At 43.1% G+C, this 16,741-nt stretch overlaps 1 protein-coding gene across 1 annotated transcript in view; it reads left to right on the top strand.

The window, feature by feature from the left end:
- Positions 1-16,741, top strand: part of STAB1 (stabilin 1) — a 75,262-nt gene that overhangs the window by 12,973 nt on the left and 45,548 nt on the right. The window contains exons 10-19 of the mRNA XM_075053251.1: positions 5,568-5,704; positions 7,198-7,313; positions 8,518-8,603; positions 9,680-9,749; positions 10,661-10,756; positions 11,209-11,325; positions 12,070-12,266; positions 12,479-12,612; positions 14,171-14,298; positions 15,682-15,773. Of these exons, the coding sequence (XP_074909352.1) occupies positions 5,568-5,704; positions 7,198-7,313; positions 8,518-8,603; positions 9,680-9,749; positions 10,661-10,756; positions 11,209-11,325; positions 12,070-12,266; positions 12,479-12,612; positions 14,171-14,298; positions 15,682-15,773 (1,173 nt within the window). The remainder of the gene's footprint in view (positions 1-5,567; positions 5,705-7,197; positions 7,314-8,517; positions 8,604-9,679; positions 9,750-10,660; positions 10,757-11,208; positions 11,326-12,069; positions 12,267-12,478; positions 12,613-14,170; positions 14,299-15,681; positions 15,774-16,741) is intronic.

Raw genomic sequence — 16,741 nt, forward strand, 5'->3', positions numbered from 1 at the left:
ACTAAAAATAGAGTTGAAGGGAGCTGCTTGAGTTTTAGATCAGATTAAATTTGTATTTATGTTCTGCACTCAATGCAAAAGTAGCAATATGAAAGGAATATACTCAGCATCTTTGTCTTCCGCTATTTTCAATATGTGTGATGGGAGCTTAGCATCTGGCAGGACAGGTCCATAAGTTTCCTAGGAGAATTTTATAAAAAAAATAATAATTAAAAATCTCTTCAAGTTGTTGCTTTGCAACAGGATAGATACTTTTGTTTCAAGTACATTTCCCAGCAGCTCCCCAATGAGGAGTGTGGAATAATTTCCATTTTGTTTTGATTTTGTTTCAATTTTGTTGATTTTCTGTTGATTCCTTTATCTCCATTCTTGTGTTTAGCAGCAGCATCTAGAAGAATGTATGATGCCTTTGTAGATCTATTCTCTAGGATCCATGGTGAGGCATCCCATTTTCTGCAGGCTAGAATTCACACTAATTCATACTTTATTGTCTTCTGCCATTGCCCTTCTTGTGTCCTGCTGTTGGAGGAATGAACTGGCCTACAAAGTCAGAAGTTGCGTGGGGCATTTGGAAATCTTTTTCCCTGGGGATCGGAGCTATAGAAGGGTTGTCTTGTCTTGGATGACAAAGAGAGGCCTTGTGGGGAGTGGACAGACCTGTGCTAAGGAAGGTGCGTGTGAGTCTGAAAGATTTAATTTAGAAAAAGCCAGAGCACTGAAAAGATGCTTCAGTGTCAGAACTTGGAGTGGAAGCTCTTGTATAGACCCTTTCATAAAAGGGCTATAAATGACTAATAAGCATACAAGTAAGGTAAGAACCTCACGAACCTTTAGGCTTGTACGATCACTAAAGTGACTTGAGCACAAACATGAAGAACTGTCTCTGCTGGTGTTTTTGTTTGTCTGGAGGCATGGGTTCCGGGCAGATGGGTTCCAGTATAGTAGTGCGTTCAGAGGCATGGGCTCACATCTTCAGCTGGTGTAAGTGGAAATTTAAGTCTCTTCGCCTTGAGACACTGTGTTGATTTCTATAATCACTGAGGTGTCTGGCTTGGTGTGAAACAGTTAAAATATCAGGTAATGAGTACCCACTCACAGAGAAGTGAAATATTTTGAATCACCTCTGGGGCAGTTTATTTAATCCAGGAAAAATAACTCCCTTTTAGAGTTTTTTCTCCAAAAGGTTCCCTCTTTGGAGAAAGAGAAGAAACATTTGGAAGGTTATAATGGGAGGTAAGGAAAAAGAAGGGTCTGATGAAGTCTTCTCTGATAGTTTAGGATGGCAACTGGATCCAATTGCAGTAGAAGTGCTGTAATTCCACAAGAGGCCTCAATTGGCTTGCAGGGGCCATCAAGAGACAAGAGAGATTTTGTGCCAGCTGTTTTTCAGTGATGTTGCCCTAGGGCTCTGATTTGATGGCTCAAATATGACATATTTGGTATATCTGTTAGCCCGATTTGCTTTTTGTATACCTCTCGGTATGGGGTGGGGTAGATGCAGCAGATGTGAGAACCGTGAATGTTTTTCTGCTGGGCGGAGGCCAGTCCCAGGCTGTGCTAGAGGCAGAATGGAGGCAGGTGGGAAATGAGGGGAATGCTCTCTGCATCCCTGTGCCTCCAGTGCTCTGCAGCTGAGATTGGTGGGGAACACCCAGGGCAATAGTAGATCTTGTCTTATGTGATCTCTGAGCTTGATTGTTCACCCTCATGCTGAAAAGTGTCTTCCTTGGACAAAGGCGAAGGGTTTGTGTGTCCAGAAGCCACTGGTCTGTTCAGCTAAAGTGTTATTGAGAAGTTCTTGGGGAGGTGCATCACTATAATGACTCAAGCATGTGTCTACAGCTCTGTTTTGTAAAGGGCAAATGCACTGGAAACTTGGTGATTCATTAGATAATGGCTGTTTCCAGAACTGGCTCCCAGGATTGTTGGAGCCGAACACTGACGTCCAAATGTGTTTTTCTTTCTTCCTTGAGATTTTGCCATGCAGAAGGATTTGTGTTATGGTTTGGAAGGAAAACATAAAGGGCGAAATGAGGGGAATTAAACTAGCCCTTAAAAAACCCTTCCCAGCTTATTCTTTTGAGGTGGAATGAGAGAAACATGAGCACTTGAGAAGTAAGGGACATCTGTGTCAGAGTGAGAGGAGGGAAGGAAACACTGCGGCATCCAGAAGCTCAGATATATCTCAGCTTAGCACAGAGGGCAGTGGCTGCTCATGCACATGCATGTGTTTGAGCACAGGGAGAGAGCACAGTCCAGCCCCGGCAAGACAGAGCTCAGTGTGGACAGAGGCACCCTGGGTCATAACTTCTTTCAACTACAGCTAGAAGTCTTCTGCTTGAAAAGCCTCCTTTAAGTTTGGAGCTGTTTGAGAGCACCAGTCTTCCTTTTCTGTTGTTTTGTACCCAAAGTGTGATACAGTCCAGGCTCACGACATCACCTGATCGGAACGGTGACTCTTTTCATCCCGTTTCGCTGGCATAGCCACCGTGCACCTCACTGACTCTCAGCCCACCAGGCAGCATTGCTGCATCACAGGGACAGATATTCCCTCTTGCTGCTTCCTCTCCAGTGTCTTCAAACGTAGAAACAGCGGTCACAGATGAGCCCAAGGGAGCAGTGCATCATTGTTTTCCATGAGGCTGTGCCCCAGGAGCCACCTCTGACTCAAAACTCCTGTCTTTCATCCTCTCCAAAATCTAAGTATCCAAACTGTTGCATTTATGTCCCTTGATTCCCTCTTCTGCTTTCCTAAGAAGCAAAACACTCCAGAAAATGACTGCTTCATCAGTTCTGTCACTCAAATAAGAAGGGAAATATTTTTTTTTAATTATTTTCCACACAGCTGTTTTCTTCCTCTTTCCTCCTGCCTGTTGCTGCTGACACAAGCGTATTTCCTTATAAAAAGCGGAAGATCTTACTGGAAAGCTGCCTAAAGTTCATGAAGTGTCCCAGGAAGGAAGGGTAGGGGGAATTCTACAATAACTGTCTTGTCTTAGAGTCCTGCAAGTAATTAAAGATGCCAATAGGGAAGAGTAACAGCCCTTCTCCTCTCCCAGTGTCCCTCTCCATTTAGAAATGGAGCCACATTGGTGAAGGAAAGAGAAGGAAAATGGAGCAATGTGTGAATAATGGTATCTTCCTCCACCACCATAACAGAGAACACATTTAATGGCTCAGCTGTGTCTGACAGCTAACTCCTGATGTCTGGAAGTAAAGATGAAATAGAGGATTGGAGAGTTTTAATTTAGTGGTTTGTGCTCTGTTGTTTGTGTGGTCTTTTTCATACAGATAGGGTGCCTCAGACACCTGATAAAGGTTTGTGGGGTAATTCTGACAACATTAACATCATAACTCATGGGAAGATGTCCACCTCTGTGTTTCTTCCTTGGCCATCTTCCCATTCCTCTTTCTGAGGTATTGTCTCAGTGAAGGTTAAAGCCGGGATTTGATGGGACTAGAAAGGCAGGAGATGTACCACTCTGTCAGAACCGTGTGCCTGGCTTCAACTGGCTCCTTTCAAAAGCCCAGCTTTAATCTGGAGTCCTAATTTGTACTTGAATCAGCTGGTTGGATGGACTTCTTCCCTACCCCATCAATGGCACTGCTGATCTTTTGCGACAGAGTACTCTGGAGGTAGCACCTCGTTTATTCATCCATATTGACTGTCTTTCTGTTTTGAAAAAGGGGAAATCTCCTCCGGCTGCACTGTGTGCCAATGGGGTAGAAACATAAGGAACAGCAAAGCTGATCTCTGTCCTGCTGGATAAAATCAGTAAAGCTGGTGCTCACAGGACACGGATAGGTGGATTTGGTGGATCTCGGATTGGTTTTGAGCTGTTGATAATGCAAAGGAGTCCTTGACATAACAGGTTCCTTTGGTGGGGATTCTGCCACCAAAGGAAGTGGAGGCTACTGTATGGTAAAGAAAGCCCTAGATGCACAACTAGAAATTAATATCCATGTGAAGGGCAACAACAGACACAGAAATCACTTTCTTCATTGGGCAGCAGTTTTGCATGTGTGGCTGCAGAAAATGGATCCATGAAGGTGAGAGAAAGCTCAACAACTCCAGGCAGGGGGAACGTGGGTGTGAGTCAGGAAACCATTCCAGGGCGATGTCCCTGTGGACCTGGGACTTGAGGGTTATCTCTCAGGAGGTTTTCCTGACAGGGTCTGCTGGCTACCATCTGGGAGGGCCTTCCTGAACTGTTGATAACTGATGGGAAGCCATGGGTTTCCTCCCTTGCCTTGAGGCAAATGTATGCATTTGGGCTTAAGTTCAGAGGAAGCAAAGCTGAGATTGCTGATGGGAATCCAAAACAAGGAGTTCTAGGCACTGGAGAGCTGCTACATTAACAGCATTGTTCAGGTTTGGCTTAAAAAATCCCAGATCAAGGCCTCCTCCCAAAATTTGATCTAATGTTTTTATTTTTAGAAAATACAGTGCCTGTAGAGGCACAGTAGAGGTGAACTGTGTGGTTTTTCCCCAGCCAGTGACCTTCTGGGGCAAACACAGCTCATGCCTCCCAGCTTTTCTCTGCCATCGTCAGTGGCAAACATTGTCTTTTTTTTAAAATGAGCAATGAGGCTTCTGTGCAGTTGCTTGACTCCAGAAGTTTAGAAATTCAAGGAAACACTTTTGGGGTAAAATCATGAGCTTTAATGACAAGTTGGCATATGATGATGATTATTCACTCTGTACTGTACTGTTTTCATCTGCTCTGGCTGTGTTTCATTTGGAGAAGCAGGATTGCTGGGTACAGGGGTACAGAAAAGCCTTGTGAGGAAACCTGAACCCCTGCAGTTATTCTGGTTGGGTGGAAGGACTTGTGCTGAATTTATCACCAGCCATGTGAATTATCCAAGTGTCCTACCTGATCTTCTTGCCAATGATTATGGAGTCTTCTCACCTAGGGTCAAAGCATCAAGGGCCGTCCAGGTGGTCAGATTGGTGCAGAGCACCTTTCCTTTTAATCCACCCCTTTGCACCTTCTTGAAGACAATTGCCATGAGAAATATTTGTGTGAACAGCTCCTGGGGTCTGGGAAATAGTCTGAGCTAATGCATTCGGTTCTTTGGACCTGTAGAACAGCAATGAAACCACCAGTGAAATGGACCACAGCAATGGCATGGAAGAGAAATGTTGTGTTGCATTTTAATTCAGTGTCTTCTGGCAAAGAAGCATTAATTTAGGGCTTGTGCTCACATACCACTACCACATGTTTATAAAAGATCAGCTTAATCATAACTGTGCACTGTTCATTTATTTTAGAAATGGTTAGAATTTTTGCTGTGAGGTGTAGGGGAAAGATAAGAGGGCTGCGATGTGCCCTATTGCCTTCTAGCTGAGATCCAAGCGGAGTAGCATACAGCAGCACGACATGATAGTTTAGCCCATATGAGTGTGTGGTGGACCTCCCAGCAGCTGCACTGGTGACTGCCCTTCCCAGTGGTATCTAAAGAATGGTGCAATGTTGATAAAGATATTAAAGGTTGGCAAGATGAGTGGCTAGGGTAACAATTTAATTTTGGGCTTATTTCCATTCTGTTTTTTCTTTTTTAAGTTAAAATCCATGCGATGCAATATCAAGACGATGTTTACCATGAATACAGCATGTACTGCTTGTGCCGCAGCACCTAAAACGGTGTGTCCAAAAGGCTGGTTAAAGACCACCCAAGGATTAGGAGTGAGGAACTGCAGGTAAGGCCTATTTCCTAACCATGTTAAGGTGTTGGTGCAGCTCTGCTATGCAAGGAGTAGTGCATATGTTTTCAGGAGAACACATATGTTTTTTGAGCTCTAAAGCTCCAAGGAATTTTGGTTTTAGATGTATAAAAATGGATTTATGGCCCCTATTGTTGTTGCTTTTGTCTCCTTGCAAATCCCCTGGACTTTTTGCTGGGCATAAGGTTGTATATCCACAGAACAAATTACATGCTAATTACCTCTAACTTACCCTAAACAACCTGAGTTTGCTAATCCTGATACAGCAACTTAACACAGGTCTGTCTAGCATAGAAACCTAATCCAGACTCAGAATTCCATAGTGGATTATTAGGAAAATAATATAATGATAGTTCCCCTTGTATATCCTCCCAGCTTCCAGCAATAATCTTCTGAACTTTTTACCTTCCTAGTTCGCTTTATGACAATTGCTTGTTCATGTGTTCCTTGTTCTTATTCTGTTGAGCTTGGCTCTAATAGGAAAAGAGTGAAGGAAAACTGAATTTACCAGGAAGTTTTTAAAAAATGTAACACTATAGATCATTGTTTGTGTATCTATTCAGTAGTGAATGTTAACTGTTAAAATATAGCTCCATTGTCTACTGTTTTCTGTGATTCACTATTCTGTTGAAATACTTTAAAAATAGCTGTAGCAGTTTTGCAGTTTATAGCAGTTTTTGCACAGACATGCATAGGAGTCAGATTGAAGCCAAAGCAGCAGTGCTATTGAGACAATTTCCAAGTTCCTTTTGGGAAGGATGTTGTGCCAAAAATAAAATGAAGCGTAAGAATAATGTGAGTGTATGCAGCTTTTCTGAGTGTTATCTGCTCTCATGGTGGTTGTTGGACAGACTCAGGAATAGTTCTGTACTGCATACGTGCAGAACAAGAGACACTGCCACCAAGGGCTTACCCTGTATGTAGAGGTGATGGATGAACGGTTGAAAAGATGATGCTTCTCTTGGGGTTTTAAGGGGTTTGTCCAAGATTGAATGGAGAACCTGTGAGTAACACAGCTATTAAATCCAAATTTCCAGCATCCCAATCTGGAATCTTTAGTGCAAGACAGAAAGGGACAAGTCCTGGCAGGAGATTTTGTTCTTTCAAGGTCATTTTAGGTGTGAAGTCAAATGTTGAGTCACCCTGGAGATCCTAACTTAGTTTCTGTGCTTTCTAACCTTCCAGCATCCAAGGTTTCTGTCCTGATGCCCTCAGACTGCCCAAGGTCCTGTCTCATGTCCAGTCCCTGGCAGATTTCTTGTAACCGATCTTTGAGGCTCAAATCAATGGGCATCCTTAGAGAAGACATAACCCAAGTGCAAACTCTTGTGTGCATGTATGGCAGAGGGAATGAGTGCCCTTCTTCCATTCAGAGTTCAGTGCACTGCAATGTGATTGCTTAGAAACCCTCTAACAGGCGTTTGGTATGTTTGTGTTGCAATCATGAATCTTGGATTGTTCTTTTTAAGATACACTGTCAAGTTAGGAGAAAATACACTTTCCCAGCCAGGATGCCATCACATATGTAAGAAGGAAATTGAGGAGAAAAAGTGCTGTCCAGGATTCTGGGGTACGGAGTGCTATGGTAAGTTTTTCATCTTTTTACGATGCTCTCTAGCTGTTGAGTAAGTCAAACCAGTTTTAAAAGGAAGCATTAAATCTGCATTGAGGTGATTAATTTTCATTATTCCTCAAATGCTCACAAGATCTCTGTTATCTGTCTGGGAGGTTCGGAATATAATGGGGAAGGAATCTCTTTGCTTCAAATGAGCTGAATCCTCTTACATTTAACACATAACATAACCTCCTTTGGTGGAACTTCCTTTTGTCTCTTCTTTAAAAATAAGCTTTTGGAAAGGGATGTTTTTGTTCCTCTTTAAAAAAGTTTCCAAAGGAAGAGGAAGATATTTCTTTCTGATGTCCCTCTAGTCTGCAGTGTGTGTGCCATGTGTGCTTCTGTATAGTCTGGAATTAGGCAGCCGTTCAGCCACAGAAAACACTTAGCAATTCCAACCCAAGGTGAAAATAACCATCCCAAAGCTCCTACTCAGTTTTATGCCAAATAATGAGAATTTGTTTTGTCTTGTCTCAGAAATCCAAAAGCAAGACCTACCAAGCTAAACACTTCTCATATGATTGATTGCTGGAATATGGAAGGACACTTTCCAGTCCTGCAGAAAATGGGAGATTGTTTGAGTGCTTGAGCCTGTTCTCACACAAAGTGGTTTGAATAAGCAACTGGCTTCATCTGAGGAATCACATGCCTAAAATTATCAGAAATAGTCCCCAGAATTTGGAGGTACCCCACTCCAAAGATGCGTGGACCATGTTTTTCTGAGCACACTTCCAGCTCTTCATGAAGTTAGGGAGAGCTGAAAATGCTCAGCATCTTTGCAAAGCAGGCTCCTGTCTGTCCTGAGTTGCAGAACTGCCCTCAGGTGTTTGATACCGCCTCTCGCTGATGCTAGCAGCAGTGGCTCGATCTTAAAACATGTTTCAGTGCCTTTGCTGAAATTTAGTGAGTTATGGGCCATTGGGACTTTTCCTTAGACTTTCAATAAAAGGCTTTTCTTAGCTAGCAGCCAAATTGCTCCCTGGTGCCACTCCTGGCCATATTCACCAGCTCTGGGCCAGTGTTAGGTGTATTGGATAAGCAGGCAGGGACTTTGCTCAGGAAGAGGCCATTGCTTTTGCACAACTGGAATGCCTGGGGGAAAAGGAGATGGAAAGGGGGATACAGTGCTGGTTGTTCAGTCTAATCTTATCTGGCCTGTCTCTTTGCCTTCTAGAGTGTCCGGGTGGCTTTCAAAATCCCTGCAATGGCCATGGGTCATGCTTGGATGGTATACAGCAAAACGGGACCTGTATCTGCAAGGTCAGCGCATGATTTATTCTGAGGGTGATGTGCTTTTGTCAGAGGGAGTTGTATAGCATCTGTGCAGATGCTTTGGATGAAGGCTACCCTTCTGCCTGGAAGGTCATTAGCAGCTTCTTTCATTCCAGTATCAGTGTCTGTGGTTTTCCTGGAGGGTTGGCGTGGTCTGCAGTAGCACTAAGACACTGTTGGTGAAGGGTCTCTAGGGAGAAATGAAGAAAGAATTGCGTTAATTTAACACTGATTAGTTGAAATGATCAGTGTCTGTCTGTGGCTGCAAGAAGTCCTGAGATACTTGACTCTTAATGAGCTGCACCTTTTCCAGGCTTGGATGATACACTTCCCCAATGAATTGGTCCTGCACCTTGGCAGGCAGATTCTCCCTCTCTCAGGAAAAGCAGGAGAGAATAGAAAGAGAATTTAGGACAGGTGTTTATTTTTTTCTTTACAGCTCCAGACTTAGTAGAGCAAAAGCATAAACAATTCCTGCACATTTGAATGGTACAGAGCAATGTTTCTAAAATTTTTAGCTTAATGGGTCAGTGTCAGACTTGAAACTTTCTCTTACAAACTGTATGTTTTTACCGCTTCCTTAATTAATAGCATTGTGAGCTAAAACTCTACTTCTTGGGACCTTCTTTGAGAAAAGTGGGTTTTGGATTTAACTCAAAGATACCTTATATCAATTAAAATATATGCTGAAGGTGCCTAAGCCCTGTAAAATCAGTGTGAAAAGTCCTATTGGCATTAGTGAATTCCAAATTCCTTTTTCAGAGAGATATCAGAAGCAGCTGGTACATTCCTGTCTGTCTGTGATCAGGACATTGTTTCCTCAATGCCCACCAGAGTTTTGCTGGCATTTTGCATGCCCTTTGTGTGTCAGCTTACACTGTGATCTTCTTTGCCATGGGGGCTGGTTAATACTACTACAGCACTGGACAGATCAGTTTTCTTCGATGTATTGCTTCAGCTGTCACAGAAATCAGAAATGGGGAGAGACTTTGAACTATAACAATGTGTGGAACAATGCAATGATACAGAAAAATAACGTCTGGGACATTTTGGGGCCCTTCTAGGAGCAATACGGTGGTTTTGCCTGCCAGAATTGTCGAGGTGAAAATCGTTTTGGCCCAGACTGTCAGTCAGGTAAGGATGAGTAATTCAGGTGAAACCTCCACAAAAATAACTGAGAGCAAGGAAAGAGGAAGGGGAGGTTGAGTGAGGAAGGATGCTGGAGAGGAGGAGAAGGTGCCAGTTGGCAGTGTTCAATAGCAGGTGTCTTGGCATTTTGTCTTTGTGCCCTTTTCCACTGTCCCATTAGACAAATGATTCTCAGTCTTTCACTCAAATCAGTCCATTTTTCCTACTGTAAATCTCTCTGTCCCCTTACCAGGCCTATCCCAGTTTCCTCTCTCTTTTTAGCCAGACTGTCACCTACATCCCTGAAGTGACCCCCACTTACTTCACGACTGTTTTCCAGACTCCTGTAACTGCTCCACTTGTCTCCCAGCTTCTTCCTTGTTGCCTTCCCTACAAAATTAAAATACACAGTGCTTCTTCTCATGTATGGCATTTTTGGAGGTGATTTATGACCAGTGCAGCCTGGCTGTTCAAGGTGCCCTTTTTGCCCAGCCCCTGGTTCCCTTGTATCCATGCAGGTGAGATAGGTGTGATCTCAGTGGTTGTGCTTACACAATGACATTGATGCTGGGATCACGGATGTGTTAGTCTCTCATAACACTGCCTCTTTCCACATTGGCTGCAGGTGACTTAGAGGAGTGGGAAGTTAAAACACGTGCCTGAAAAGCTGGTCTAGATCTTGCATTCGGGGTTGCTCTTGCAGGGCTGCACTTTGTCTTCTTGACCCCAGGACATGCAGTTTGTCCTCTGTAAGCTCTGACTGGCATGGCCTTATTTTTGAAAGGAGCTATGTTTGCTGTGGGTTATTGGTGGGAAATCAGGGTGCCAAGTCCCAGGGCAGTTGGCCAATGTATGTCTGGAGCCCTAGGCGCTGCCTTGTAGCCTGAAGGTCAGGTTTGTCTGGACTTTCCTTGCAGTGTGTGACTGTGTGCACGGGGAATGCAACAGTGGCGTCGCTGGGAATGGAAGCTGCACGTGCTATGGAGGCTACACTGGCCCCAGGTGTGACCAAGGTAAATACATTGGTAGCTGCAGAGGGGCTGTTAGAGCTAAACTATGACATGGGCTTGGATGCATGTGTCCCAAAAGGAGCTGAGGGGGTAATTAATAGCTAGGGAATGTAGAGGGAAGATGATCTGAGCACTGGAGATCCAGACAGAGGGAAAAGATGGGGTCTGTTCCCCACTCTGTGATAGTGGCTGAGATGTAGCATTTCTTTGTGCCTCTGTTCTTTCTCTGGAAACCAGATAGATCCTTTCTTCTCTCTAAGCCTTGTGGGACCTGACTACCTGTAGGCTGCCAGTAATTTAGAGCTGTCTGCACTACTTATATTCCCTGGCTTTTGTGCAGGTTGGGGATGGAAACCACATTTGCCTTCATTTCCAAATATTTTGTAAGGTAAGTTTTATCTTCCAGCAGTACCCTGCATGCTCAAAGGGAAACTCTCTTTGCTGTGTGATTCCAGAACTTCCCCTTTGCAAAGGCGTGACATGCGAGGCCAACAGTGAATGTGTGGTAAGGGATGGGACAGCAATGTGCGACTGCAAGCTGGGCTACAGAAAAAGTGGGAACACTTGCCAAGGTGAGAAACTTCTCTGTAACCCTAAATGGACCCCTGTTTGGAAAAATCTTATTGCACTGGTATCTCTGGATGAATTTGAATATTGTGAATACAATGCCTACTTCACTGTGGAGGATTAAGAACCTGTTTTTTAGAAATCCCTTTAAGATTAAGGGCTAAATTTTTGGCTCTCTTCTCACTTGGTCCTGAAAGCAAGAAATGAATTAGAGTGGCAGGTTCCATCCAGCACTCGCTATAAGTATGTACTGAATAACCATGACAATGGGATATTGGTGAGTCTATACCAGTTTAAATAATAAGACTTGTAACTGGAAGATTTCTTCACTGATTTCAAATTTAAGTTTGTGAATTTGTTTTGTTAAAAGAAAGTCAATAAAATGCATGTGATTAGCTAGCTATGGATCGCTCTATTTTCACTGGCTTTTTGCAGTTTTTGCTGACCAAACTGCAGTTTCATACATCCTCAGATGATGGAAATTCAGAAGTAAATCCAAGCATCCTCTGTCACTCACACTTCTGTTACTGAAGTAACATAAGAATGTGTCATCCAAATTCCTCAGATTAAAAACCCCAAAACATCTGCTGTCTGAAATCATTGTTTTCCTGGGAAATTTTAGAAGTTTAATAGTATAAATTCCTTATACCCTGTTCTTTCCAGGCCTTTTGCATTCTGCTTTGCTGCAGTAAGTGCTGTTTTGAAAACAGAAATTTGGTTATTCTCACCTCTTGTCTCTTTAATTGCAGCTCTGGATCCTTGTGCTGCTTCTCCATGCTCCCCCTTCGCTGTATGTAAGGTTCTTGGACCACGAAAGTATCAATGTACCTGCAAAGATGGATTTCAAGGAGATGGGAAGGTTTGCCAGCCCATAAACCCTTGTGTTGACAGCAATGGAGGCTGCCCAGAAAACTCTACCATTTGTGTTTACAGACGTCCAGGAGAGGTAAGGGCAGTAACAGTACGTCAGCAACCTGTAAGGGTCTGAAGAATGGCCAGGTGAGAAGTTCTTCGAATGAGCTCACCATCATGCTGGTCAAATCTGTTCTTCTCACCTTAGATTTTGCAAAGGGAAACCAGACAGCTCTTTTGTAGGATGACTTGTTCGGTAAAAGATGATGAATGCAACTCTATAATCACTGTGTTGCCTTCTCTTAGGCATCTTGTGTTTGCAAGCCTGGGATGAGTAGGAGAACTCCTTCATCCGAGTGTTCTGTATTTCCCAATGATTGCCGGCAGTATTTTTGTGACTTGACTTCCACGTGTGAAATTAATTCTCAGGGGAATCCTAGGTAAGCCAGTTTAAAGGTTGTTATTAAAGAAGTTTATTCTGCAGCTAGAATGGAAACTGAGTTTGGATGAGCTGAATTTTGAAGAAACTGAGAGCTAACTGAGGAGAATGGGCCAGAGTCACCTTTTGAGAAGATCCTGTTTGTAACAAGCCCATTGAAAGTAAACAGTTTTACATCAGTCATTGTGAATTTTGGCATATGGGTCACAAGATGCTTTAAATCTGGGTCAGCAGAGTCCTGTGATGTGAACTGGAGATGCAGCTCCCCAAGCTGGTGGTGGTAGTAGGGTATTATCAGTCAATAATCAATCATTAAAAGGGAGATGTGTGACTTGTTTGTTCCCATTTGCCCACATTTGATTCTGAGGGTTAAGTCTTTGGCTGTCCTCCCACTCAGGCCTGTAAGCAAGAAATAAATTAGAGTTGCAGATTGACAGGGAAGGGGGAAGCTGACGGAAGAAACATCAGACCTTATTTAGTCCTCTGGAGCAGAACACCTAGAAGTTGATACCCCTTAGATGGGAAATATTGCCAGATGTAGGATTATTTTTGCATAATGGCCTCCCAAACATCAGAGAAAGCTTCAGCGAGAATTTTGTGTGTTACCAAGAAAAGGTGGAGCTTCTCTGAGAGACTGAAGAGGGAAAGAGCAGTCCCATCTCCTTGACCCTTCCTTTCCAGTGCTGCTAAAACTGTTATCGTCCCCCTGCTCATTGTCTGCTCCAGGCCAGAACTGAAATACAGTGGCTTCCCTTTCTGAAGATAACGCTAGCAAAGTGCAGGACACAGTGTTCAGCGTGGCCCCTGCCTTAGTATGTCTGTTCCCCAACAGCTGGCACTCAGCCCTCTGAGGCTGGAGTAATGTCAAATTCCTCCCGTGTCGCATGTCTTTGCATCCCTGAAACAGAAAGAGCTGAGCCGATACTTGGACAAAACCCAAACGGGAAAAAACATGGTTATCGTCCAATGATCTTAAGTAATCTCTGAGTAATGACTATAAATCCGTGTGAATCAGGACAGAGATTTTCACATGTAGATAAGCTTTTCTGGAAAAGTCATTAGCCTTTCTGGGGCCCTCATTAAGTCTAAGACGAACCGTAGCTAACTGATGGGCTTGAGCTGGCACTTCTCACTGAAGCTGTGGGGTCACATAGGAGCTGTTTGCTAGATTTTCACTTAACCTGTGGTTTTTATGCATTGCCTAAAATTTTCAGATGCTGTAGTGACTGGTACAGACTGAGTATCTAGTTAGAAAGGTGTCGATAAATATATTGTGCCTACCTGTACCCTGAACTCTAGAGCAGACAATCCTTCTGTTGATTGTATCTGAGAAAGCATCTTCATTCTCGTTGGGTAGGTCCAAATTTGCTTGCACTCCAGCAGTATGCATCTTTTCTCCTGTCACTTAGTTTAGGCAGAAGTTACTAAGCTCTTACCTACACCTTAAAGCTGGGGTTTGTCTTTCAAGTGTAGATACCGAGATGTTGTTCTAATCACATTTGTTGAATGTGTTGCAAACTGTTTTTTGTGATTTGTTATGTTTCATTTTTGTCTCTTAGCTGTGTATGTAAAGAAGGGGAGATTGGAGACGGGAGAAGTTGTTATAAAGATCTCTTGAGCGAGATAAATCAGCATAATTCACGAGGGAGGTTTGCTAGGAAATTAAACGTCGCCAAGAAAATGTTTGGTAAATGTCTTTTGAATTTGTTTGGGGAATGGAGCAAATGTGGGGACAAGAGTGTGTCAGAAAAGGTTAAAAGCCTTTCAGCATGATAGATCTATTTTGCAGCGTAGGACCATGGGCTGCAAAACTAAACACATCACATCTCTGAACTCGTATCACCAGTTCTGGATTGTGAATTGAGGATACTGTTGCAGAGAGCACTGTGGATGAGTATTAGGTATTTGGCAGTCCTGGTGAAGGATGTACCATATCTGCAGAAGAAGGAAAACATGCCTTGGGGGTGTGATTCAAACCTGTTTGTCTCAAACCAGCAGTGAGCCTCCACCTGCAGTATCTATGTTGAAGGCTCAGCAGTCTTTCATCTTTTGCTGCGTTTTCTAGCAGTGATGCTTGAGGCTGGTGTGCCGTGGGTCCTCTGCTCAGTGGAACACCCACTAAGCCTTAAACAGCCTTCTTGCCAGCATGCGTGTGTGAGTGACTATTATAGAGATGAAAAGGCTTTATTCTATGTACCATAGTGCTTTCTGAGTGAGGATTTGCTTTGCAAAGCATAGAAGACTGTTTTCAAACCCGTGTACTGCAAGTGTGAGGGGCGATATCTGCAAAGGTTAATTTTTGCCCCACTGTAATCCAAGGAAAGAATGAGAACCCTTTAGCTCATGTCAAAGCATATTTATGTTAGATACCTTCTCCAACTCATGCTCTGCACAGTCTTCTCTATCTCCACTAACTTAAGAGAAGCATAGAGATAGGGCTCAAAGCTCAGCTTAGCTTTTGTGAATACCCTTCCCTGCTACGTATCAGTGTTGCCAACACTCTTTTTTTGCATGTTTTCTCTAATGATTTGTGCTATGGGCAACTGCATGAAGATCTCTGGGTTCCTAACTCCTGTGCAGTAGGACTTAATACCTAATGACCTTTGTTGATGTGGACTTTGTTGATGGGCCATTGACGATTGAGTGGAGAGTGACAACTGGGTTCGTAGCAGCTACTCAAGAAGTATTTAGTTTCAGTAAATCCCGATGACACCCAAAAGTTAGTTATTTTAAGGGGAAGACAGAGGACACTTGGCCCAAGAATAAGGTAGTAAGCATGTAGGAACAAAATTATTATGAATATTCTGCAAATTCCAGCAGTGATTCAAAGTGGACCAAAGACACCAGCAATCCTTCAGAAATCTTGTGGGCAAGTGCTAAAACTAATAGCAACCAAGCTGGGCTGTGGTAGCAATATCAGACTCCCTCTGGTTCCTTGTAAACAAGTACTAGTTACTTGCATCAGGCGAAAAATGTCTAGATTGAATTGTGCTGTTAACAAGAGGAATAATTATTGCTGGAGTTAAATCATACGCCAAGTAAATACTTCATGTTGCCACTCTTTTTACAGCTGCTGGTTGCTCAGTGTTGCTGACTAAATACGGGCCTTTCACAGTCTTTGTGCCATCCCTTCTTCCGATTCATGATAGAATGGAATTTAACGTAAGTTTTCTTGGTTTTAGCAAATTTTTGCTGTCTTAGGCTTCTTTCCTGCCTGAGTTCTGCAGCCTGTAAAAACTGATTGACACATGAGAGAGGAACTTTGGAAGGCAGTATTTATAGAAGCAATCTCTTGGGGAGACTCTTCATTGTCTGGTTAAGTTGCAGTCTCATAGAGGATGTTATATCCCTCTCATTATTTTTAAAACCTCTCTCTCTCTTCAACATTGACAGAGTTTGTTTATAATATCAGGAAGTGTAAGTTTTTCTGGCCATTCTTCATTTAAAGCTCGAACCTCCTGTGTGTGACTATTCTCATAACTTTAGTTGGCTTTTCACTACTTGAGGGTGGGGTTTTCAAAAGGGGCTGAGATTTGCATCAAAGTATTGGATTTTGGGCCTATGGCCCTAGATGTGCGTATGGTATCAACTTCTTGAGAAGAACTCATTTTATTAATGGAGACAGCACATATGGCAGTGCTGGAGAAAACTGCTATGGGAGCCAAGACAAGAGTTTGAGAATTCTAGGCTTCAGCAGGTCCTGCAGGTCATAATTTATTTTTTTTTTAATTAAATTGTGTTCATTTGCAGTAGGTTTTGCACAGTTAAGCTCCCAACCAGGCTATTCCTCATGAGGATGAGAAGGTATATAAGCCACTTCTCCCAGACAGAGCTAAAAATTAGCAGACATGAGCTACAAATGCGGCTCATACAAGGTGCCTGTTGTGTTTCAGGTGGCAGCTAGCTTGCAGGTAGCACTCGGCTATGAGAAGGTAAATGTCTTAAAAATAATCCAGACAGACCAACCTCACTTGAACATTACATTTTCAACTGGTTTAGAAATATCATTCCTTTGCTTGATAGCCAAGCTATCTATGCAGCAGCAGTAACTCATATATAGTCTAGGGAGCAACTCCTAACCTACAAATGCCAGGAACATTAGCTGTCTCCTACTACCTAGTTGAGCAGAA

This window comes from Buteo buteo, chromosome 21 (assembly GCF_964188355.1).
Source record: "Buteo buteo chromosome 21, bButBut1.hap1.1, whole genome shotgun sequence".
Lineage (NCBI taxonomy): Eukaryota > Metazoa > Chordata > Aves > Accipitriformes > Accipitridae > Buteo > Buteo buteo.